This window comes from Anguilla rostrata, chromosome 9, assembly GCF_018555375.3.
Source record: "Anguilla rostrata isolate EN2019 chromosome 9, ASM1855537v3, whole genome shotgun sequence".
Classification (NCBI taxonomy): Eukaryota; Metazoa; Chordata; class Actinopteri; order Anguilliformes; family Anguillidae; genus Anguilla; species Anguilla rostrata.
The window spans coordinates 26,029,473-26,053,747 of record NC_057941.1 but is presented as its reverse complement, the minus strand read 5'-3'; the positions used below and the strand labels follow the sequence as shown (position 1 = coordinate 26,053,747).

The window sequence follows — 24,275 nt, the reverse complement described above, 5'->3', positions numbered from 1 at the left end:
GGAAAAGTGCTTTATAAATGCGATGATTCATTCACATGTGGGGACTGTACTAAGGACTGTACAGCCACAACCACAGCACAGATACCAGCGCAAGAGATCATTCCACAGTGGGGTGTACCTGAGCGCCTAGGCTACGACTAACGGACTCATTTCACAGGCAAAGTAAAGAGAGAAATATGTACTGGTAATCATTGATCACTTTTCAAGGTCACAGCAGCCCAAAGGGGGAGGCTTGAGACTTAATCCCTGGACCACAGCCAAGAGACTGGGTCTGCATCAAGAAGAAAGTGAAGGTTGAGTGGCTTGACACGTGGGTTCACTGTTCCCAGGGAAAGCCTGCTCCTTACCCAGAGGATTAAAGACTATTACTAACCCTATTTTGCTACTGTGGAAATGGACAAATGGACAATAAGGCATACTTTTTCCTTGGACTGTCCAGGAGATTCTCTCCTTGTGTGCACGCATTGGTTAATAAGTTGTCACTTATTAGACCTGCTGTTGGTATCTCATTCCTTGGGGTTCCTGAGTCTGGCCCTGGGGTGTTGGTCTCTATTACTGCATGTTTATCACATTGAACGGTTTCAGATCTTTAGACAAAATGCAATATTCGACAAAGGGAAATTGTGTAAACACAAAACACATTTTAAAATTATTATTTCCTTTATTTAATGAAAAAAGCTACGAGACACCCATATCACCCACTTGAAAAAGTAATTGTTAAATGGGCGCTGATTTTTTCTGTACTCATCTTTCTGGTCTACATGAAATTACCTCATAACGGACAGTCATTTCATTTTCCAAATAAATTTGCTCCTTTAATAAGAAAATTAATTTCTGATGACTTTCAATAATGTTACTCACTCTGACTACAAACTATTTCCTGTTGGGAGTGACAGCACTAGGGTTTTATGCTGTTTGTTCAAAGCTCAATTAACACAATAAAATGCTGTGACAGAGAAACCGAAGGGGTGCGTCTCTGAGAAAATGCCATAAAGTCCCATTCACAACATAAAAACCCCACAGGAAAAGAGAGTGAGCTCCTTTTGCGCATATTGCCCTAACCTTTGGATTTCAAACAGAGACCCACACAGAGAATTCAAGATTTTGGTAAGCAATCAGCAGCCTGCCATACCACATAATAAAAATAAATATGTGGGTAAACATCACTGCTATTCCTGCTTATTTTCATTCCTTTTTCATCAAATCCTGTTTTTCTACTCCATGCCATGCATGTGCCGTGTTCTTGATATTCACAGCAGACAGAGCTCCTTCTCCTGCGGATTAGGCTGGTGTCCTTTCCGTAAAATTGGTTATGTTCAATCTCGATTCGCTTTTTTTCTCTCTCCACAGGTTTCTGGGGATTATTTGTGGTGAAAATGAGTCCAGCGTTGACAGTTCTTAAACTTTCTCTCCTTCTTTACTGTGTTTCTGAACTTGGAGGTAAGCAGAACCACTTGCCTACTACTACTACTACTACTACTACTATTATTACTATTATTATTATTATTATTATATAGTATTTTGTATTATATTCATGTTATAGGATTTTATTAGGTGTAACTGGAGAAATAAAGATAGAGGAATAAAACAGGAACTTAAACGTATTTTTATTGGAATGGCAAATTGTATTGTTTTCTAAGGGGATCGGTTGTGTGTTGAGTATGTTGTGTGTTGCTGGGAGCTAATGGAAGGTGGATCTCTATCTTCACTAACTAGCATCACTCTGGTAGCCATCAGGTTGCAGTCGAGCCCACAGGCCAATGGAGGCTGGATCACAACAGAGCTGGAGGAGACAGTGTCTCTCACCTGCCTGGTGGAAGCGGGCGATCCAGAGAAGGAGCTGGAGTGGTTCCGGAATGGGGCTTTAGTGAAGCTGCAGGAAGGGAACCGACTGGAGCAGAGCAGCCTCTGCATTAACCCCGTGTTCAAGGAGGACAACAGCGCCATTTTCACCTGTCAGCTGAGGACGGACGCCAGCTCCAACGCCTCAGTGCAGCTGGACGTGCTATGTGAGTCCTAATATGGGCGTGGGTGATAAGGGCTTTCTGTTAAACAGGAAATCACACTGTCCCCGTAAAAACTTACATTTCTGAAAACAGGTTTCTGGTGTACATATATATTTTAATTATGAAAACCTCCTATCTCCTTTTATTTCCATTTTTGAGTTTGATGCATAGAAAGCAGACAATATAATTTCTCTATGTCAAAGTTTCATGACAAATAAAATAGATTCCAAACAACATTTTACTAACACTTTTCAAATGTAATATAATTGTTTTTCTAATTTTTCTTTTGTATATTTTTGAAAACAAAACATTATAGCTATCATTATCATTTTGGATATATTGACACTGCTATATATAATAAATATGTAATGTGAAATTTTCACATTTTCAACCATGAAGGAATTCATTTAAATGAATTCTGACAGACTGACGGGACACTGAAATGAGAAAGCAAACACGAGCTGAAAGGTGACTCATCATGTTCCTGAGTACATGTGGGTTTGAGTTCAGTCAGCCTGGTCTCGCCTATCCACTCTGAGCTGCTCTGCTCACATATGACCCCTATTCACAGTCCCCCCAGAGCTCTCCGGCCACGACACCGTGCTGGTGGAGGAGGACAGTGACGCGGTTTTGACCTGCAACATCCATGCCAACCCCCAAGTGACCGTAACCTGGCTACGGGACGAAGCAGAGCTGGACATGGAGAGCGGGGGCTACGTGCTGTCTCAGAGCGCGACGGAGGCTCGGCTCTCCATTTACAAGATAAAGCGCGGTCTCCACCAGGGAACATACAGCTGTGTCACCGTCTCCTCCAAATACGGGAAAATAACCAAGTCATTCCAGCTAACCGTGGAAGGTCAGTGCAGCATTAGGTTTGGTGTCATTATGCACTGCAAAATACAAGTGCTGAATCAACTCTGACAGAGATTATGAGTGCAATAGAGACCATATGTACTCTATTAGAGTTAAATAGTGTACATATGGTACATCAGAGCTGATTTTACACTGAACATTTTGTTGTGTAGCTGGTGAAATACCACATATAACAGTATGTTAAAGTGCTAAATGTAATATTTGTTTTATTAAATTAATTTAGGTAATTTAAAACTGCAATGTTTTATGGTAATGACAGATGCAAAACATTTGGTGCGCATATTTATGTTCATTTAATTAATATAGGTGACTTAAAACTACTGTGTTTTTCTGTTTACCTGAAATAGGATTGTTGCGATCTGTTACATCAGTCAGGGAAGTTATCAAGTCTCAATAGTATTGAAAATCTAGAAGAGTGTAGAAACAGGCTTCCCAAACTCGGACCTGAGGTGTCCCTGCTTTATGCTAGTCTTTTATCCCCAACTTCAATTGCAATTCTCCAAGTGTAATAAGACATTCATTATTCTGAACTAAACAGTTTCACTGATTTTGCCCTCAAAGGCCATTATGTAACAAATGGATACAATTGTTCATGAAGAATGAATGCCCAACTTAATTATTTGATAATTAGACAGATTAGCTCTCAGACAATTAATTAATTCATTTTCTGTAATGTGCTCTATAGCAAGAAATTTCTTTTGCCAAGAGGTTACAAATATTTATTGATAGAATGACAGGTGAAATGAAAGTGTGGAAACCCAGTCACAAAAGAAAAAATAATTACTGTGGAGTTCAAAAGCAAAGAAAATGCCAATGGGTCAAACCTGCTCTCTGTTAAAAGTGGTTTAAAGGTGGAATTATGGAAATTATGCATGTTTAAAGGTGCATTTTCAATAATCTAAATTGATGAAGGGATTACCTGAAATAAAAACAATAGTAGGTGAGGTTCTGGAACCAGTTGTACTGGCATTGGCTTTTTCAGCCAAATTGCCTGAACTATCACTGACTTTGCACTGATTTGTTGGATTGCCAAGGTTGCTGGTATTTGACTATTGTGTGTTAATAACTATATCTCCTTTGGATCAAAATAGCAACATGGCTTTGTTCCAGACTAGAAATCGGCATATTTTTGTTTTCTTTGTGACCAATTGGCTGTAATAGTCCAAATGATAGTTTGGTATCTTTACAGCTTTTTCCATTGACATCTGCTTTCGGTTGCACATCTGCATTTTTAAAAGGTATTCACCAAATAAATTATATAAACTTTTGGCTTGGGATTTAGTAAGCTGCATGGTAACCCTGCCCAAACAGGTTTGAGAAGCACAGACCCCACATTCATCTTAAAGTGTCTCAGAGTACAAGAACTGCCCTAGGATCAGGTTCCTCTGGCCATATCCTAACCAAATCCATTATGAGCCAGAAGGTAAAACTGATCCTAGGCCTGCATTCCTACTCTGAGACTCTTCATGAGCACAGGTCCAGGTGTAGTTCTAATACTCCGTTCCCTTCCTGTAGATAAGACCATGAAGTTCCCCTTGGGCCCCATCATCGCTGGGGTAGTGGTAGTATTCTTCACTGTTGTTCTGGCCTTTATTTCAAGGTGGAACAGAATCAAGCAGGTAAGTGGTCTTTTGTGCACAATGATCAATGTCAGTTCACTGCATTTCCATTTACAAATACTAAATGCAAATCTTTCCCCTTTCCTCAGTGCTGTAAGTAAGAGAGCTTCCCCAATAAACTGACAAAAAGCCTATGGATTTGAGCCATCGAGCTCTGAGGAGATGAACCTTTGGAAATTATGCTGGAGAAACTACTGAAGAGCTCAAGCAGATGTGATGCAAGACACAACATCCTCTGAGCCTTAGACATGGATATGAGCAGGCCTTTAGTAAGCAATTAAAGAAGCAAACACTGAAAAATCCTGTCAGATCTGTACTTGCATTGATTCGATTTTATTTTTTTCTCTATGAAATAGCAGGCTTGCAGGAAGCACTGCCATCTGTGAGAGACACAAGTCCCAGGTGAAATTTATGTACTCCTGATAAACCTTTGTCCTACTACAACATAACAACTCAACACATAAAATTATTGTGCAATGGTCCTCGAATCCCATTCCACAAAAGTTACACATTGATTGTCACTGTGCATGGGACAGAGGCACACCTGACAGACATATTTCAGTGCCAGAGGAATAAAACCATTAAATCTGTTAAAGATTGATGCTTTAGAAGGACATACTCAAGGACTATGAGACACTCAATACACATGTCATTTCTACTGAATTCCCAGGGCAAGGAAATCAATAACCAGAGAGCAATGATACACGCACGTCACAGTGCACAGTATACTGTAGACACGGCGTACAGTACTTTTATGTGCAATTCAGGTACAATTAATTCCTTTGGCCAAACACAGTGTGTCCCATCTGGTGTCATGATTCATTTAATCAGCTTATTGGATAAATCATAACATTCCATCATGTTCATATGCACTGCAGTGTAGTTCCCTTCATAAAACAATTCCGCTCATATTCCAGCATCAGTTAAGAGCAGCTGCTTTGCTGATGCACAGATGTACATCTAGAAGGGCTGATAAAGGATACTGATGACTTTGCTGATAAACTGAATTTATATAAATTTGGAATGATTAGTGGGTCTGTACAGCAATTCCTTTGGACTGATAGATGCATGTCATTTTTCTCGTATGTGCTGTTAATCCTTTTGTATGTACACTTTAACAGTTAAATATAATTATTTAAACATGTTTCATTTGTCTGTTTGGTTATTTCAGCGCCAGATGATGTTTTTCAGTTCACATAGATGAATGTGTGCTAAGAGGCCACGAAGCGGACTAACATTATTAAAAACGTACTGTTTCTTGTCATTGCGACTATTAGACCCCAGGCAGGGCGCCTATTCATTACAACAAGTTTGATCACATTATCTGCTGTGTGAAACAGCAACACCGAAATGCAGTTGCAAGTGAATTTTTTTTTACATTTTTGTAATGAGAACTTGGTTATGTCTTTACATTCTTTGCTACTGACGACAATGCCAACCAATAAGGTGGCTGCAAGGGTCCGCGGGCTTTGGGAGTGGTTGGAAGCGATCCGCCAAATTCAAATCGAGACAGACAAGGGAAAAGTTTGGGGTTTTGGGAACCCGGAAAGCGTGTGCAACAAAATTAAGGTACAGTTCGATGTTGTATTCACTGTATATGTTTTCGATTGATACTTACATTGTTGTATTGTTAAACTTTGACCATTTTTAAACGACTCTCATAAAATAAAAGTAGAAACTGATCACCCCAGTTTAAGAGCAGACTGCTTAGCAACGGCGCAGCTTCCGAATGCTTTGTGAAACGCAGCAATGGTGGCTAATCACTTGGTAATGAATGAACTAGCCTACATTGACGACGGAGAAAATCTATTACTAGCCGTTTCTAAGAAAATCAATTGTTTATGATAAGTGTTTAACAAACCAGAACGGTGGGATAGTGGATGAATGTTTTCCAGTTCGCTGACTAAAACGTCGCAAAACGTGAATTCTAAGTTGGCTCACTGTATCTAGCTAGACAGCTTGTTGAATGTGGTTATTCAATGCAATCTGGCTATATGTGCACTTTGCGCTAAATGTGTTGGTAGTTTGTAGACTTGTAGTTGCAGCTAGCAAGGCGCTAAACGCTAGACTAATCTACTGCACGCAAAGTGGTATCTAACCTTGGATAGTAATAGCAACGTGTACCAAATGGGACATGCTCTCAAACCTGTTTAACGTTACGCCAGCGATGTATCATAAATCGTAAATATTAACGTTATTTCATCAACCCACATTGTGTTAATATAATTCTTACTAATGGGAATATTTAGTTTGAACTAAGGAAATTATGGTCAGTGAAATAAGTCTAACTACCCGAAGTGGTTTATTTTTCAGATAGCATAGCATAGTTAGCCTAGTTCGTTTGTCCAGCATGAGATGGTGCATTGTCGTGAAATCAGGAACGTTCAGATTATTCGTCTCTGCATGTAGCTAGATAGCTGGCTCAAAATTTAGGCTTAAGTTATTTTAGTTCAGGTGGGTGTTGGTATTTACTGCATCATTTTACACTCTTCCACATTATTTAACGACTTCGCTAACTCCTTTAGGCTCACTCCGCACGTTTACAGTTTCATTCAGTATTGAAATTAGCCTGCTTTTTAAAGTCTGTTACTTATCTATGTAGCATGAATACCCGGGTTAAGTGAAATATGACGTAGATAGTGAAGCATGAATACATTTCTTTCCTATAATTTCTACTGTTCCTTAGGGAAATCAAAGCTTTGTTTTAAATTTTTGTGTGCATACGTATCCCATATCCGTGCCGCTGTGTGATATTGTCAAGCAGCAGGGCTCTTGGGAAGAGTTACAGAAGTTTCTTCTACCAAAAGCATACAAACAGCAAGCCAAAGAGACACACCCTTTTCTGTGGTTGCTTTGCATCTTCTGTCTCTAAGAAAAAACAATGGTAAACTTAATACCTTGGAGAAAGCCTTGCTGCAAGTTACAAAAAATACATATTATATATATATATATATATATATATATGGCTGTACACAGGTATACCATATGTAAATGATTTTAGCACACAAATAAAGGAAGTTAGATAGTTGAAGGACTTAAGAGAAAAGCAACATTGCAGAGAGAGCAGAGATAAGTCAGTTTATGGGAATTTCCTGCCAGTCCATTCTCTTGTATCCTGCTCCATATTAGTGGTTCCTTCCTCTTATGCAGGTCAGAATGAGTTCAGAAAGAAGCCCGTAGGCATCACACGACTTTGAATGCATCCTCCTGACCAGTATTAAGATGTTAATAAAGTTCTGTTGTCTTGCCATTCCTGTGAATTGTTGGCCATCATGACGGGCGTCGGCGCGGTGGGATCCACACTCGGAGCTACACTATCCATCATATGCATGCTAAACTGGCCCCCTGCTGGCTCATGTGCTGGCTCATCCAGCATCTCCAGCAGGGAACTGTTTTGTCAACATTCAGTGAATGATGTGCTCTCCTCTGTGCCTCCTTGGAACAATGATTCTGTGGTGCAGCGGCGTTCTTTATCCTGCCTAACAGCTTTGAGTGTTGCTGTATGTGCATGTCATTAAAATGCAAAAAGGAATTTGGTATCAAACTATGAATGTGGTATATGTATATTGAAAGGGTGACACACTGGAAATTCACATGCAGAATTAAAGGTTTTTTTTGTGTGTGTGAATGCAAATGTTTATAGTTTAATCATTTGCATGTCTAATTTAAATGTAATTTGTGGCTTGTTATCTAGGAGGCTCTTCAGAATGTCGTCTTCTATGGTCCACGGCGTGGAATCCGCGGTGACTGCCGTGTGGCGTGCGCACGCGGTCCTGGACGAGTCGGACGGGGCGGACAGCTCCCCTGAAGCTCCGGACCGCTTTCGGAAGCTCCGCTCCTCCACGTCCCTGAACTCCCTGCGCATGTCGCTGCGGAAACGGCTGCCCCTGCGCTCCATTCAGTCCAACGTGGAGGACACGCCCACCTGGGAGACCCTGGATACGAACCGGAAGCCCAGCGCGGTCAGCCTCCTCACACGCAGCGCCCGGAACTCCATCGGGACCGCCTACCAGGTACACCCCCCCCCTCCCCCCCCCCCCACTCCTTCTCACGGACCCTGAAAATCCTGGAAAACATTTGCATCAAGAAAAGTCATGGGTCATGGACCATGGACAGCCAATCATCAAATATGCTTCCTGTCATTTTAAATCAACCTAATTGGAAAAGACATTGTACAGCAAGTACAATGTATCCATCTTACTTGTTAACATGCTTGCTATTAAGACTTTCAGTATTCAGCTTTTTTCTTCTTTTTTTACCAGTGATCTGCTGCAGCATTCAGGTTGACCTTGTGGCAAATGTTGTGTTCCTCTGGAAAGCGCTCCATTGTTTTTGTGTAACGAACACTAGTTATTCTTCCCTGACAGGATTGCTTAATTATATTTTACATTACTATCTTGATGGAAAACGCAAGTAGAGGCAAAGGTGATTGAAAGTGAATGCAGGTAATAAGGCTTCTCTATTGGAATGTTATGAACACTGTGGCTCCTCCTGGCTGGTTCAGTAGTAGCTAGCTTGTATAGTGGTATGGCATGTACACATCAATGAGGCGATCAGAAACACAAGGTCTGGGTTTAAGGGTGTCATTTTAATCTGTGTTTAAGACCCCAAACACAGTGCTGGTTAATTCTACCCTTACTTCCTTCGTCCGCAGAAGCTGCAGAAGATCCGTGCTCCCAGGGAAGAGTGCCTGGTGGCAACGCCAGGCAAGACCCCCGAATGCGAGGACAGCAGCTGGCCAAGGAGGAGCCAGGCCGCCCATACCCCCTGCAAACCTGCCGCTGCCGCCTTGGCCACGGTCACGCCCAAACGCGGCCCGCAGCGAACTCCCAGGTCGGCCACCAAGCGGACGCCTCGGGCCAGTCGCACGCCAAAATCGGGCGGGCCCTGCCAGGGCGTGAGGCCCGGCAACTCCAGGAGACAGCTGGTGCGAATGGCAGCGCTGAGAAGCCCGTTCGCCTCTCCCAACACCATGAGCAACAGGAGGTATGGCTGCACACCCGCGTGATGACCTGTTTTCATACTGAGAGAACTCGTAGTGTACCAATTTCTTCCAAGGCCTCCAAGAGTCTACTGTGTAGATTTAGCCATTGCAAAATAAACTTTTATTGTCAAATGACCTTTATAGGCATAAAGTCTCAAGAACCTTGAGACTGTTGCGTAACGTTTTCTGCATGTGCACTGATAAAGTTATGGTTTATTTACGCTGGAGAAACGATGTGTTTCCTTTTATGCAAGCCGAACAACATGATCTAAAATGCCTCTCGGTCGTCACCATAATAGCTTGCCACTGGCTGGCAGTGTATTGGGCAGAAGTTACACAGTCCATGCAAGTTGTTGCGGGTCCCATTGGTTATATTGAGGGACTGCTTGGCCAGTACTGCTCAGAGAAGCTTATAAATGGAGATAACGACATTATTTTGTACACAATACTTTCGGTGTGAATGCTGTGGCGAAACTGACAACAATGATAATTCCTCTGGTGAATTTCACTAAAGTGAAACACTGGTCATCCTACGGAGATTTCTCCAAGTTAGTATGTTTTTGGGACTATAAATGCCTATGGGTTTTGTTTACTGGATTCTTGTTGTGACAAGCATATTGACTTTATTGTGAATCGTGTCATCTGTGGTGTTCCAAAACGCAAAGAAGATAGGGACGCTTGTTCTGCCACTCTACATGCTACAAAATAAGGAACAGTTGTCGTAAAACATTGGCATGGTAAAATGGTTTATAGAGATTGAACTGTGAGTTTTAACATGTGGAAATGGTGTATCGTGCGACCAGACTGATTGATTGAAAATGTCACTGTAAAATAAAATGGAATGAATGAAAATGATCCCACTTTGGCCCATATTCACTGCAACTTAATTGATAATCTGTATAATAATACATGTAATTACTGAATACATACATGCCTGTATGATGATACATGCATTTGATAATGCATAATAATATGTGTATGAATGTATGTATTACTAATTATCGCAGTGGCTGTGTTGTGCAATTTAAGTATAGTGTTCCGTACAAATTTTCTGTACAAGTGATATGGGATTTGCATCTTTTCTGGCTTTTTCCTGAAGCCCTTAGGCTGGTGTAGCACCTCTGAATAATTATCTCACTTTAACTCTAGCATTTCAAGTATGTGAAATTCGGGGGGGTTTTTTTGTTGTTGTTTTTTATTTTGTGAGGATCGGACCTGCGGCCTAGGTCACAGGTGTGCATCTGAACGCTCTGTTACTACTCCCCCCGACAGGAAGTTTGACCGGGACCTGGAGTCTGTGTCCAGCGGCCTCAGGAAACTGAAACGTCTCTCTCAGGCCTTCGATGATGTCATCGGCAGGGATGACCGGTGAGTGGAGGATGGCCTTCAGGACATTTGCTATGATGCAAAACGCAACAGATCTCTGCTTAGAAAATGTACTTAATCTCCTCTGTAAAGAAGTGTGGGCCTGGGTTTTCAGCTGTGCCCCAGATGCTGGGAGCGGTGGCTGTCTCCGGAAACCGCCTGACCTTCGACCTTTCCATGAAAAATACCCTTCTCAGAACGTGGGGAGCTTCCTGTTTGTCTTGGAATGCAAGACCTCCCCCCCACAAACCCCACCCCCCCACCCCCGAACCCCCACCGCGCCTCCAACCGTCGTCCCGCTTCAATATTTCAAATTTTAAAAGGCGTATGTTTGCCCAGAGGGAGGGGTAGGGATGTGGGTGGGGCCAGTCAGAGTCCCTTGATTTATTTTAATGTAAATAATTTTATATGGAAAATATAAAGCAATACAATATTCTCCTTAAGGCAATGTTTGTGTTTCCTGTGCTGTTGGAATATAAATTGCATGCTTCTCGATCGTTTGGAGAAGCGTATAAATAGGTGGTCTGTGCACACATTCACAGGCAGGCTTTCCCATGATAAACATTTCAGTTTGTAAGCTTCATGGCCCCGCTGCCTTGATCCCTCGTATTAATTATGCATTCCAACTGAAATTGGTCAGCGGTGTGTGTGTTTGTGTGCACATGCACGCATGTGTGTATGTGTGTGTGAGTGTGTAAGAGAGAGTATGGATGACTTTATCCCCTTTCCAGGGCGCCCTGGGTCTTAGCTTTCTAAATTCCGTGCATTGTTCTTACGGCTAAGGGTTCCGAGAATCATTCTTCAAACCTACAGGATCTCAAGGCTGTTCGTGCTGGTCAGTCTTAGTCTGAGGTGCATTCAGATGGGTAGTGTTAATCCTGGAGTGGGTTTTCTGTCTGTGGTATGTTGGTACTTTGCCTCTATTGTCCTGTTGTCAAAAAATGACCCATTTAGGAGTTTATCAGCAGTGGAACCCCCCTAGATTTTTTTCAGCATGTAATTTGATTTCCTGGAGTGACCCTACCATTACAGTAAGTTAAAATTGCCATTTAAAAAATATTTTTATAAAAGTGGTACAGCATTAGGGTGCAAAGATTGTCCTATGAGTATTTTTTTTTCAGAAGTCATAAACAAAGTTAAGCACCACACATCTAAAGAGAAAAAAAGTTGTGGTGTATGTTTTGTAGTAAAGACCCGTGGTGTAGACTGAAGAAATGCAGTCTGCATTGTGAAGGAGAAAAGGTTATTCACCAATTTATTGATGAGTGACAGGTTGTTTCTGCCTGACAAAATATTAATTTAGGTTTGAAATTCAATGAAAAGGCTTCATCACAGGGGTCCAGTGAGGGTTGGTGTATTTTTTGCATACAATATGAAGACGACACAAGGGTTAAATGTGCCTAGATGCTATGTTTCTGTTCTGCTATTGTGCTAGTCTTGAATTTTTAATTCTAATTTTAAATTCTGACCTTGTCTTCCCTTTGTCACCAGCAAGATCAGATACTCTCGTATAGTGGAGTAAATAAAGAGGTAAAGTCCCGTGTCCCCACATGTCCTTTGTCCTGATATATTCTCCACTGCATCCTTAATCCATATGACCAGCTGTAAATATTGGAGCATCTCTGGTTAGAACAGTGGGAAAGGAACTCTGATACTGCATGGATGTGGATGTTTGCTATGCTGCCGATTTTTAAGTTGTTTATCCGTCTTGTTTGTAACCCGAACCGCTGCCTGCCGTTAAACTTAACCAGAAACTGCATGGCCCTGCATGCTTTTGTTGTGAAGCCACGTCGGCGTTTTGAGTCTTGCTGATAAAGAGCTGATTAAGTCGGACTGAGCAGAAAAGGGTCAGGTACTCACTCAAGATGACGGCTGAATGTGAAAGTGAAAACCCTAACCCCGTAACCGTTCTGAAGTGGGCCTGCCTTTGTCTTGCGCCAGCCATTTTGTTTTTAAAGGTTTAAATTTAATGCCATTAAGTTTAACAAAAACTTTTCATGAAAAGTGGAAAAATAGGTTGTTTAAAAGTCTTTTGAGTCATCGAGACAATTTGAGACAGGATTCCTCAACTCCTCTGACCCAGGAGGTATCCAGCTGTGTTGGTTGCGTCAGCGTGACCAATCGCCTTTGTTTTCTTCTGGGCGAGCAGGGTCCAGGCCGCGGAACGCTGCCGGGGGGTCAATGTGAGCAGTAACGGTCCGACGCAGAGGGACCCGCCCTCCAAGATCACCAGAGCCTCCATCCGGTGCAGAACCCAGAGAATGAGGGAGACCATGGGCAGCTGGACAAGCGTGGCTTTGTCCAGCATCCACAAAACCACCTGAAACGGGTATCGGCTCTGAGTCTGTTCTTCCTCATCTGTCAGTCTGTTTACTCTCTCTAAGCGTGTGTGTGTGTCATATACAGGGAAAATGTATCCTCTTATTGTTTACCATCTGTTTATCTGTGAGTTATAACGGTTTTTCTTTCTTTGTTGTGTTACCCACCTTGCCAAGGTAGTGTTCCGCGAAGCTGGATTGAGCAGTTAGCCAACTAACCTTCGTAATTATTTTTTTATGTTATGTCAAAACTTTCCACCAATCCGATTTCATCCAATGAAACTATTTTTGAAAGTTAGTGGGCTCCTTGATCATGCTTTTCGAAATACTCCCGAAGGAAAAATGTGTATACATATTACATATTAGTGTACTCTGCATATACCAAAAGAGGAACCTTGAATTTAAGGTGAATTTAAGTCAAGAATAATTATCTGGTGTACTTTAATGTAGAGTTGTACAGGGATCACATAGCTTATTAAAAGAACCGTCCTTTTTATAGCAACAGTTCTGAATAGTGCTCTTAATGTGGCCATGCTATAAATTAGTTTCATATCGTTTACATATGGCAAACTTAAGTTTCTCACATTGTCTGAAGATTATCATTGCCAAAGCATTAATGTTTCATCTGTGTATGTCAGATTGTCCTTGAGACAGTTTTGAGATTTACCATCCCCATTAATGTGCTAGCTATGTGCTGCTGTGCTTATGATGAGTCGTAATTTCTCAATGTTCACTTTCAGTATAAAAATATTGACTGAAATACCTGAAAATTAGATTTTATGTTGGCCAGGGAAAACATTTAGAAACGTCCAGCCTGTGTGTATGCAGAACTTGTTGAAAAGTGAGTTTACGTGCCGTTCTTCCCCGTTTTACTGTCTCCATGTCCTCCAACGTTTATGTCGGTCAGATTGTTGATCTGAGACCGATGTCTGAAGAATTTAATCCCGGAAGTCCCTCTATACCAATATTTTCTCAGCTTTGGCCTGGGGGTCCACTGGTGCTCGTCACAGCCAATATCTTGGATCAATTAAGGTTGTTGAAAAAATGTTTAAGTTCCTACATAATTGCATATTTTCACTTATGCCAGCATAGTTCAGGTTTGACCATTTAGTCTGTCATTAATAGTTCAGTTTCAGTGACCAAACTTTCAGCAATTTAGACCCAAATGACCCCAGTCTATAATTGAATCAATTAAAAAATAACAGGAATCATTTGTCATACAACGCATTACAGAAAATTAGAGCATTAGTTATGGAAAATGATTAAAATTCTGGAATGTAAATGTGGATCCTTTATTCTTTATGGCGTGCAGAGCTATTTCTGGCGTTATGTGACCTAAAGAGGGCAAACCATCCTTCAATAGACATTAAGTGTTTAATTAAGAACAATTAACATCCCATTTACTTTACAGAGGTTGCAATTATGGTGGGAGTGAAAAGCAGCACACAGTGGGTCCCCGGCATTGAGTTTATAAACTCCCTCTCTACAGTCCTACAGTACATATTCCTTACCTTAAACTCCCTCAGTATGTAATCCCAACCTGTGTTTTGGATTCAGGTAAAATGTGACATAGCATAAAAAAGCTAACATTAATATGAAATGTCATGAAGACATTGAAGCATTCTATAGGGAAGCATATTACTGAAATATATAGAGCTAACAGTTTGTGTGAGTGCAATTTTTTTTATATAAAAGAATTGTATATTTTTGTATGAATTTTTGTATTCTGATAGGGTTTTGGTTACACACAATTCTAATCTAGCCCAGCTAAGACTGATTGTTACACACCCCCAAGCGCCATTTAAAAAAGCAGTTGCCGTTAAATGTTGTATTTCCAATACAAGTCACACTGAAGGTGTCAAAGGTGTTTACACGCTTTAATTGATTAACTGTTAAGGACATTAGTAATTGATGTGGCCTTGGTGTGCAACTGAAAGCCTCTGTTTGACGTCAATGTTACACGTGTCTAATGCTTTCCCCATCAGGCCCAACTGATGAAGGAGCAACGATAATGTTACAGATCAGCTAGTATGGGTTTTACTGTGTTATGCATGGGTCCTGTGGGGACTTTAGCCTTTGGTGTATATTCTGGCAGCTGTACCGACTGATGGGTAACTTATCAGAAAGGTCTACAGCAGCAAATTATTTCCTCTTCAAGGAAAAATGTAACCCGCTGTTGAGTGATATTGTACAATAAATCATTCAATCATTTATTTTATGCCATGTTTCAGTGATCTTGTCTCTAACTGACTGTGTAAATGTGTCTATATTGGGATGGCAGGTATGCCATCTTCTAAGTTAAGGTTTGGCAGAATATGCTCCATAGCTATACAGCACCGAGAAGTTCCTACAGAAATAACCGCAATGACCACAGACTCTCAGTCCTTAAAGGCATACTATGCAGGATTTCTTTCTGTGCTTAGTCATCTCCTCTGTTCTGCACTCTGCCTACACCCGAAGCAGCGACAAGAGAGCCAGCTAACGTTACTAAACATTACTGAATTTAGTTAGCCAATCTATCGTTACCAAACGCTAACGAGGCGCTTTGTTATTACATTACAGGCATTTGGCAGACGCTCTTATCCAGAGCGACATACAACAACATTGGGTTACCCACCAAGGTGACCTTAACTCTCCAGCACTAACCCAGCTGAAAGCTGAAAACGCACCACCGTAGTAGCCAATCCATACACACTTCCTCTTGTCCTCCTATTGGCCAAATGCTTTTCAGATACAGCTCACAAAGAAAAAGGGTCCAGCTGAGCAATAGAGTACACACTGGGTTGGGAAATAGGCTTGGAAACATTCAGTTTTAAAAGAGAATTTATACTGTGTCAAATTCCTGTATTCTTAAAATTTTTGTATTTTGTAAAGTGTGTTTAATATTTATGCATAATAATTAGTGTGTTTTCAGGTAATACATTGGATAAGCAACTCTGGAAATTCACTGAAGCTATCTGGCAGATTTTGCCCTAATTTGCAATATTCCAATATATCAATATTTTCTTCTAAGGTATGCGGGATAGAGGATTTTTGAAGGTGCATAAAACTTGATTTTCCGAATCTAAGCCTCGAGGTGATTTTGAATCACAACTGAATCTTACTGCCAAAACAAAACTGAAGAACTGAATTTCATTTCTCCCCTTCATTTTTATTGACGTACTTTTATTGAAAACCAAAACGTCACAATTAAAATCCGCACCATAGTGTACAAACCAATATTTCTCAACCCTGCACAGCTAACCAACCTGTAAAGAATGAATTTGATTTTAAAGTACCTACCAGATGATATTTTGAAAACCAAATAATGACATTATCTGGAGCAGGAGTCTTAAGCAGAACAGAAAATCCATGCGTGAATAGAATTATGCTTTTTCCCCCTTTCTCTATTGAAACCCTGGAATAACATCCTAGTATAACTCCTGCTGTATCTCTGGAATCAAATCAAATTAGTCCCACCTGAGCAACAGGATTGGACCCTATTGTTGGGTTATTTTTAATAATTTCAATTTCTGAATAACCATTGAGACCTTGCGATAGTTTAAGCACCTCTCTCTGGACAAATACGGGAATTTATTTTTAAAATATTTGATATGTACTTGTGTGTTTATTGTGTATATATATATAAAACAGCCAACATGTATGTGCCAGCTTTCACTGTCATTATAAAATGAGTATAGAGATAAAACATTTAAACAGCCAAAAAACATTCACGTTTACACTGCTTGCTGTTTACCACCAGTACTTAATGCATCAGTTAAAGTGGCTCCTATATAAATAACTATTGGTTTGTAAACACACAAGTGTGAATTTATTCATATAGACTATATATACCTCACATGTAAGAACATGAAATACAGAAAAATAGCGTTTCAAGGATGCACTGCACTCTTTCATGGAGGTAAAACTAAGACTTTGGTCAAGCAATAAGGATAATAACATGTTGACTTTGCACTTCCTGGACATCAAACACTGTTTAAGGCAAAAATATCAGTTTGACGACAAGTTAAACACCACTTCAAAAACACCTTTTTGTTCAAATATAGACAGGTATGTACAAGGGGGTTTCCTCATAGAAAAATAAGTGTGAGCTAACAGGAGAGCACCCAGCCTAACCCCCCTCCTTGCCCTGCCCCCAGAAGGAACGGAACATAACACAGTAAGGATTCAAACTGTCCACTAGCTACATAGCTACACAGCCTAAAATTCTCAGCAGTCTTTGCAGCTTTACAACTGTTCCTTTGAAAGTATCTTCCCCACCTATTATCAAACACATTCCCTAACAATGCAGAGGCACAACTTTGTCTTATTTAGTCTACATGACACACTCCAGTATTACAGAAGTCTTCAGGTATTCTGCACCTCATGCACCAGTATTACATACATGAAAAAAAAAACATTGCTCTGACATGACATTACTTTTTTTTGTGTCCTAACGTGTTAAGTCTTGTAGTTTTATTGAACTCTTCCATAGATGTCCACTTTGGAAATACAAATCCAAAAAATGTAAAAAAAAATAATCCTCTGAATTAATCGAGTGAATAACACTCAGCGCTCCTACTGCGTGATGTTAGAGCTCCCATTGTGATGTCATGGAGCCAGATGAGTTTCATTGCCTGGTAATGACCAGGATCATGTTCAAGTATGTGAAATAATGGAACAGTGGCTAGAGTGCTGACACAAGTGCAAATGCGGTGCCTGCGTCATCGATGGGGGAAAAACGTCCGGCACTGAAAACCCGATGGCCTGAGGGTGCGATGTTGAGACACTTCATATCCACTGGAGAAAATCCATTTATTGTACAATGCCCTACTGACCTAGCAGATGCACAAAACTCTGACAGTCCAGCACAAAAACAAGAAGTTTATGTTCAGGCCACAGGGAGGAGCAACCCTTTTTTAAAATATATACATATATAGACATTAGTATTTCTGTACATGAGATTATTATTGCAGAAGTGCCTTCGTTCAGCAGGGCAGGTTGTGTGGGACAGACGTGGATTTTAGGCCAATGAGCCAGGCTCTCTGTCTCTCTCTCTCTCTCCAGCAATACTTTCCAGCAGTCCACACCCAGGCCTCAGCTTTGGGGGGAGTTCTTGAGAGGATATTTATTTCCAATCTTTTGTTTCATCTCAGTCCCATTGCTCCTTTCCATCTCATTTCTTTCTCTTTTCTGTTTCTCTTTTTGTATCTAGTGGAGAGTCATCCAAGTCCCTCCCACGTTGCGTCAAGGGACGGAGAGAAAGCGCCTAATTGGTCCCTGAGGTTTGCATCCAAAGGGTGGGCTTTAGTGGTCTAGTTGCTAACACTGAAGCATTGCTAGGGTTTCAAACCAGGATATCTGGATCATAATGTCTCTCAACTCTTGGTAAATAATCCATGGCAAAAGACTGTTTTAGCACAAGCCCCTCCATGTCCATATTATTCATTTAATAGCACATTAGATAAAATAAAATAATTGACTAAATAAATATATGTTCCATTTAGGTACCATTGCTGCAAAGGAAAAGAAAACAGAATTAACAGTTTAATATTCTACCTCATAACATCACACATAATCAGAGCTGACCTTTTTACAATAACTAGAATCTCTTTTTTTCTACATCTTACAGATGGTTTTTTAACGACTCGTCCTCTGAGGTCATTCACAAAATTTTCATTCTGAATCTGCGTCACAAGCACTCGGCTGAGGCCCACAGCCATACAACCACTTTAAAAGCTTTAATCAGTGAAATTGCAGTACAAAAAGAAGAACATTTATGCAGAACCCTTGCCTCAAAATGAAAAAAAAAATAGGATGCGGGCAGTCTTTGAAAACAAGTCTTTGTTGTTAATAATAGCAGCATTGGCACAGATTCCCACATTAATATTTATAAGACACTGTGTGCAGACTGTGCCGACCGATCCTCTTTCTGTCGACCCGAGGGGCCGCTCTCCGTCTGGTTTACAAATGACGCTCCCTGCGGTGGCTGTTTCGTCCAGTCTGACCCTCATGCATCACAACATAATGCAAAAATCAAGTCAAATCATGGTAAGCATTCCCACTTTCCGAGAGGTTCCAGCACACCCAAAGACAAACGCTCTCCCTGATTCCTCCGAGACTAGGGTAGTGTGTAATAATGACAGAATGACTCAGATGACCAACAGTGACAGAGACAGGAAAGGAAATCAAGGATGAGGCTGGAGTTGAGGACACATATTTGGAGGACTCACATTGGCCCTGGACCCTGGGACGCCCTGTCGCGCCCTTCCCTCTCGCCCGTCATCCCTCTCTTTCCCTCTGTCAGGGAGTGGTGTCCCCCCGAAGCGTGTTCCCCCGTACCCAGGTGCTTTGCGCCCCGCCCCCTCCGGCCCCGCCCCCGTGGTCCTTGGGCTCGGACTCGGGCTGGCTCTGGGCGCGCTCGGGTTTGGGGTTGGGGGTGGAGGGCGGGTCGGGCTGCTGCACGGACATGGTCCTGCGCAGGTGGGTCCGCTTGCACAGGAAGTCCGGTTTGGCCGTCAGGCCGAAGGAGCCCTTACGGAGGACCATCCGAGTGGAGGAGGTCTTTTTGGACCGCGCCCGGTGCCCAAACTCCAGGGAGGAGAGGTGCGCTGCGTACCCCTCGCTCAGGAACTGCACGGGATCAGAGAAGAGGGGGATGGGGGTATCAGAAACAGAAGAAAGAAGAAGGCAATGAAGGCCAAGGGACATGTAAGGATTTCCACCAAGTGATACATCCATCAGCTTTTATGTTCCTGGCTCAAGGTTGGGATGAATTCATTTCATAGCAGTCAATTCAGGACAGGAACTGAAGCCCAATTAACGAATTGAAAAAGTTCCATAGTGCTCTATGACCATTTTTAAATGAATTGAAATTGAAGTCATTTCCTCAACTGACTCAACTGAAATTGAATTAACTCCAACTTTCTTGCCTCTTCAAGTGCTTTAAGAGCAAATCTTATTTTCAGAGTTAATGGTGGTATTGAGAATAATTCTAGAATGAGAGGTTCCTCAGGGAGACGCTGAGAGGTCTGATAAAAAGGCTAGGTAACAAATAAAAGCAAAAAACTGTATAGGGTATTGGTGGATATTTTTTAGATGCATTTCTGCAATCTCTGTGAGAATTACCAGGACATAGCCAGTCACCAATCACAGGCTGCATTGCTCTTATTAGCTGGCACTGACATATTCGTGATTGGTGGAGTGGCTCTTTTTACTTTGATTAAGGTAATGTCACAGCTGCCTTACCCCTAGTTTATTATCCCTGCCGGAAAGCAGCTAGCCTGCAGTACCTGGCACTGATTCTGGTACTTCTTGGAGGGTCTTCCCACAATGTAGATCTGTGAAGGACTCAGGCCCAGCATGTTGTAAACGGAAATGTCCTTCATGGACCCGTAGGCAGCGCCGATCTTAATGTGACACTGTTGGAAAGGGGGGCAAAGACACAAACGGTTCACAAAGAGGCGCCCGCTTTTATCCAAAGCGCTTCCGTTTCTGCAGATTACAGCTGCTATTTATAGCCGGATTAAGCCGCTGAATGCTCGCGGTGCGTGTATAGCGTGAGCGTGCGAGCGTGCGCTCGTGTCCCGGAAAACGAGCACCTTTCATACTGGCGCCAGCTGTCAGTCTGCTGGCGTTTCACGCTACGGCGCTCGGCTAGCGTCAGAACCGCCCGTCCTTCTAACAGCTGATCCTCATCTCCGCTACGCCGCCTGAGCTGCCTGCTCGCGCGTCGCAGCAGCGGCAATTTGCGAAGCGCTGGCCGGCTGACAGCTTCGCTGACAGTAGGCCGCTAGCCGGCCGCGCTGCCTGCTCGCTAGCTAGCCGCGCTGGCTGCAGCCTGTCTCAGCGCCGCCCTACCTCCTGCACCAGGTTTCTCAGGAAGATGGTTTTCTGGCGCAGCGGGTCGTGCACCAGCCCCTCGGAGAAGAAGACCATGCCCTGGGGGAAGTTGTGCTGGGAGAGCCAGGACACCACGCGCTGCTTCTGCATGTCCGGCCGGCCCGTGATGTAGATGATCAGGTAGCCCAGGTCCTGCCAGTGCCTGGAAACAAGCACACGTTTTACCCACTGGTCACGCAATCGCCACCATCCACTGCAGGCGCTGAAAACGCAGATTTTACAGACAAACCAGACGGTCAGCTCCTACATTCCACCCCTCCTCGCTTTTTCTGCAGGTGGTGCTGATTTGTAAAATGAGTTTCCTGGGCTTCTGAATGTCTAGTGGAATATATTGCACTTGGTCACAGCCCCTTGATGAATTTTCAGAAGATGCACAACATTGGAATGTTTTGGTAGGGAGAACTCAATGTTATAAACACGGAGCTGAGTCTATAAATGAGCGGGTCTATCTATAATTTGTGTTAATGAGAATATATACTTTGAGCTCCTCTTCTTTGGAATTTTAGCTCATCTGCTAACAGGTTGGAAAACTGAATGTGTGTTTCATGGCAGATCTGTGGCCACAAGGGCATATGCACAGGAGCTGGCCTGCATCTTGTATTCAACGGAGTGGAAATTTTAATGAGTAGAAACTTTTGAACCGATAATGGCTCTCTCCATCTGTCCAGCTTTCTCCCTCTGCCTCACACTGACTCTCTCTCATATTGCATGTCCCTACGTGTGCAGTTTATTCTGTATCAGTCTATTTATTTCTCTTTCTCTAACACAGACACACACACACACACACACACACACACACTCCCTGGGAGCGGTTTTTACCTGACGACGTCCACCGCTCCCGGGCGGACCTTGGGGTCGCTGCCCATGAGGGAGACGCTGGCGGCGAAGGATCCGTCGATGCTGAACACCACGCACTCCATCCCGCGCGGGAGCACGGTCAGGAAGGCCTCCGCGCTGGTCTGGTCTCCCCTTCGGTGACAGGCAGAGAGAGGCTTTCAATCGCAGGGCTCATGGGTTCCCATGCACTGCCCCAGTCTAAAACCGCCCCCACGCTACGGTACAGCATACGCGAATGAATCCCCGTATCTGCGGCAAGCCCCGGCGACCTGCGGCAATGGGGCAGAGGGCCCAGTCAGCGAGACGCATTCACCCATCAGGAATGGTGAATGCTTGATTGGAGATATACTGCTTTTTGTATGATGCTGATGTTATAGGAGCTTTGTGGCTTAAAATGAACGTGGAAACCCTATAGCACGGGAGAGGAAAAGACAGAGCACTCTCACTTGACCACCATTTTGATAGGGTACACCCCCACAGCCAGCCTCTTGTTCTGCGGAATGGTGTAGGTCACCCGGCCACTGCTGTTGGTCACCTCAGTGTCAAAGTGCACCCACCGGCCGGACGGGGGCTGGGTCATCAGCAAAATATCCACCTGTTTCAAGGGTGGGGGAATTTAGGCAGTGAAACACATGCAGTGCATCCATCCATTGAAGCTTGAAGTATGCCAAATATATAATTAATCGACACAGCAAGAAATATTTTATGTATCACTTGAAAGGTTTACTCTTCAACTGGCACACTGAAATATCTTTGCTTCTTTTTTATGTCTTGGGTAAACAATAACAAACTGGATGAGGTAGTTAGTTAATGATAAAAAAGTAAGAGGTATGAAAAATCTTTTGACTGGTAATGTTAAAGGGAGAGTTCACTTTCTGGAGTTTTTAAATATTATTTCAGTATATTTTCTAGTATATTTTTTGCTTGGGCCACACAAAAACCGTGATGCAGAGAATTTTTTTATGCAAGTGCAGACCATTTTTACCATTCCATATAAGCAATATCGATTATTACTGCAGCGAGGAAGGCACATGCACATGCACAATATTGCAAGTCAAAATATGGCCTACTGCTTGGTTGAGCAGACCATAATAATAATAATAATAATTTTCATTTCATAATCTGAAAATAATCTTCATTTGAACAGGTCCAGGTAACGTGTAGCTACTGTGCAGACATAGTAAAGAGTGTCTCACCTTCTCGCCAGTCAGGGTCACCATATCCAGTGGTCCATACATGAACCTGCCAACCAGCGTCTGTGGGCCGTCCTCCGTCGCGATGACATCATTGATTCTGTGATTGGCAGTGACATTCTACACGGGGACAGTTCATGAAAGTGCCATCAGGTTTGCCCATTTTCATCATTCATATTTCATATTGAATTTCCTGAGGAAACTGCACCTGCTCTGCAGCTTAATTCAGTAAACCATTGAAGAGAAACTGCATTAACTAGCCTGTAAGATCTTCAATCCTGATCATGTGACTGCTTTGAAATGTATCAAAAGAAATGAGTTAGCTAAGTGTTTTGACAATACAGTAGTGGGCAGTGTTTGTTTTTGGCCAGAAGGGGGCGATGAGCTACCATCTACTATTAGGCTGTTGTGATAGGTCTGATTTTTTTTTTTTTGGGCACTTTCGTTAATTTATTGGTCAAATTGAAAAATAGAAACAGGACCACAGAATAATAATCACTGCCATGCAGTACTTCAAATATAAAATACTTTTTTTAAGTAACGCTTTTTCATAATAGCAATAAACTACACAAATTATGGATGCTACGCATGCTACAATACATCTAATATAAATTTACTTTGCATTATGTCCCAGTTGCAGAAGCTTTGTCTTCACTCCACAAGTCAACATGATTTTGCAATTCTGCTGTGCAACCAACATTTTACCTACAGAGGAGAGGTCTAAACATCAGGTTTTATTCTTGAGAGTGAACATGCACTGCCTTACTAATGGCAAGCGACTGTTTTGGGTTACACAAACAAAATGAACCTGCCGCTGTTGATTTCTGATTTAATTATGCTGTTGAACAAATCAGGCTCTCCAGTGGCTAGTGCACTGATTTAACAGGGATTATCCTCAGCAGTCCCTTCCCTACCTTGGCTGACGCAGTATTGCACACCTATACAATAAATAATTACACAATACTCAAAGCCGCAAAGCTGTTTCAAATGGAGACCCAAGAAATGGGCATATTCTTTCCTCTCTGTCATTCACTCACTCACCGTTCCTCCCACCTTCCGTCCCTCGCTCCATAATCCACTCAATCACTACCCCTCCCACACCCATTTGCTTATTGACTTGTCTTTAAGCTTCCTTTACTCTATTATTCACTCACTTGCTCTCTCGCCCTCAATCATTCACGTGTTCACTCACTCAATCA

General features: G+C 42.3%; 3 protein-coding genes across 7 annotated transcripts in view; 2 read left to right on the top strand and 1 right to left on the bottom strand.

Moving 5' to 3' along the window:
* Positions 1–1,001: 1,001 nt before the first annotated feature.
* On the top strand, positions 1,002–4,801 carry tmigd1 (transmembrane and immunoglobulin domain containing 1). Its single transcript, XM_064351380.1, has 6 exons — positions 1,002–1,107; positions 1,351–1,440; positions 1,731–2,009; positions 2,578–2,862; positions 4,395–4,498; positions 4,588–4,801. The coding sequence occupies exons 2-6, from the start codon at positions 1,377–1,379 to the stop codon at positions 4,597–4,599; spliced, it is 744 nt and encodes a 247-aa protein (XP_064207450.1). The 5' UTR covers positions 1,002–1,107; positions 1,351–1,376; the 3' UTR covers positions 4,600–4,801.
* A 1,111-nt stretch (positions 4,802–5,912) lies between these two features.
* Positions 5,913–15,383, top strand: LOC135263407 (protein PIMREG-like). 3 transcript variants are annotated; one of them, XM_064351379.1, is made up of 6 exons: positions 6,196–6,265; positions 8,193–8,511; positions 9,153–9,484; positions 10,755–10,850; positions 12,339–12,377; positions 12,997–13,137. In XM_064351379.1, exons 1-5 carry the CDS (start codon positions 6,228–6,230, stop codon positions 12,367–12,369), a joined length of 816 nt encoding a protein of 271 aa, XP_064207449.1. In that variant the 5' UTR covers positions 6,196–6,227; the 3' UTR covers positions 12,370–12,377; positions 12,997–13,137. The 3 variants fall into 3 exon arrangements, with proteins under 3 accessions (XP_064207448.1, XP_064207449.1, XP_064207447.1); XM_064351378.1 differs by lacking the exons at positions 6,196–6,265; positions 12,339–12,377 and adding an exon at positions 5,913–6,067 and having other exon boundaries at positions 12,997–15,383; XM_064351377.1 differs by lacking the exon at positions 12,339–12,377 and having other exon boundaries at positions 6,207–6,265; positions 12,997–15,383.
* Positions 15,384–16,752: 1,369 nt separating this feature from the next.
* The window catches only part of LOC135263406 (membrane-associated phosphatidylinositol transfer protein 3-like), a 107,454-nt gene continuing 99,931 nt past the window's right edge, over positions 16,753–24,275 (bottom strand). For 2 of the 3 annotated variants that reach the window (XR_010332456.1, XR_010332457.1), the window contains 7 exons: positions 23,080–23,196; positions 22,330–22,478; positions 21,866–22,015; positions 21,005–21,188; positions 20,437–20,565; positions 19,378–19,777; positions 16,753–18,660 (listed from right to left, as the gene is read on the bottom strand). Coding sequence is in view for 1 of the 3 variants with exons in the window: in XM_064351375.1 (XP_064207445.1) it covers positions 19,448–19,777; positions 20,437–20,565; positions 21,005–21,188; positions 21,866–22,015; positions 22,330–22,478; positions 23,080–23,196 (1,059 nt within the window). In the remaining 2 variants the exon portion in view is untranslated. Of the gene's footprint in view, positions 19,778–20,436; positions 20,566–21,004; positions 21,189–21,865; positions 22,016–22,329; positions 22,479–23,079; positions 23,197–24,275 lie in introns of all 3 variants that reach the window. The other variant, XM_064351375.1, reaches the window with a different exon arrangement.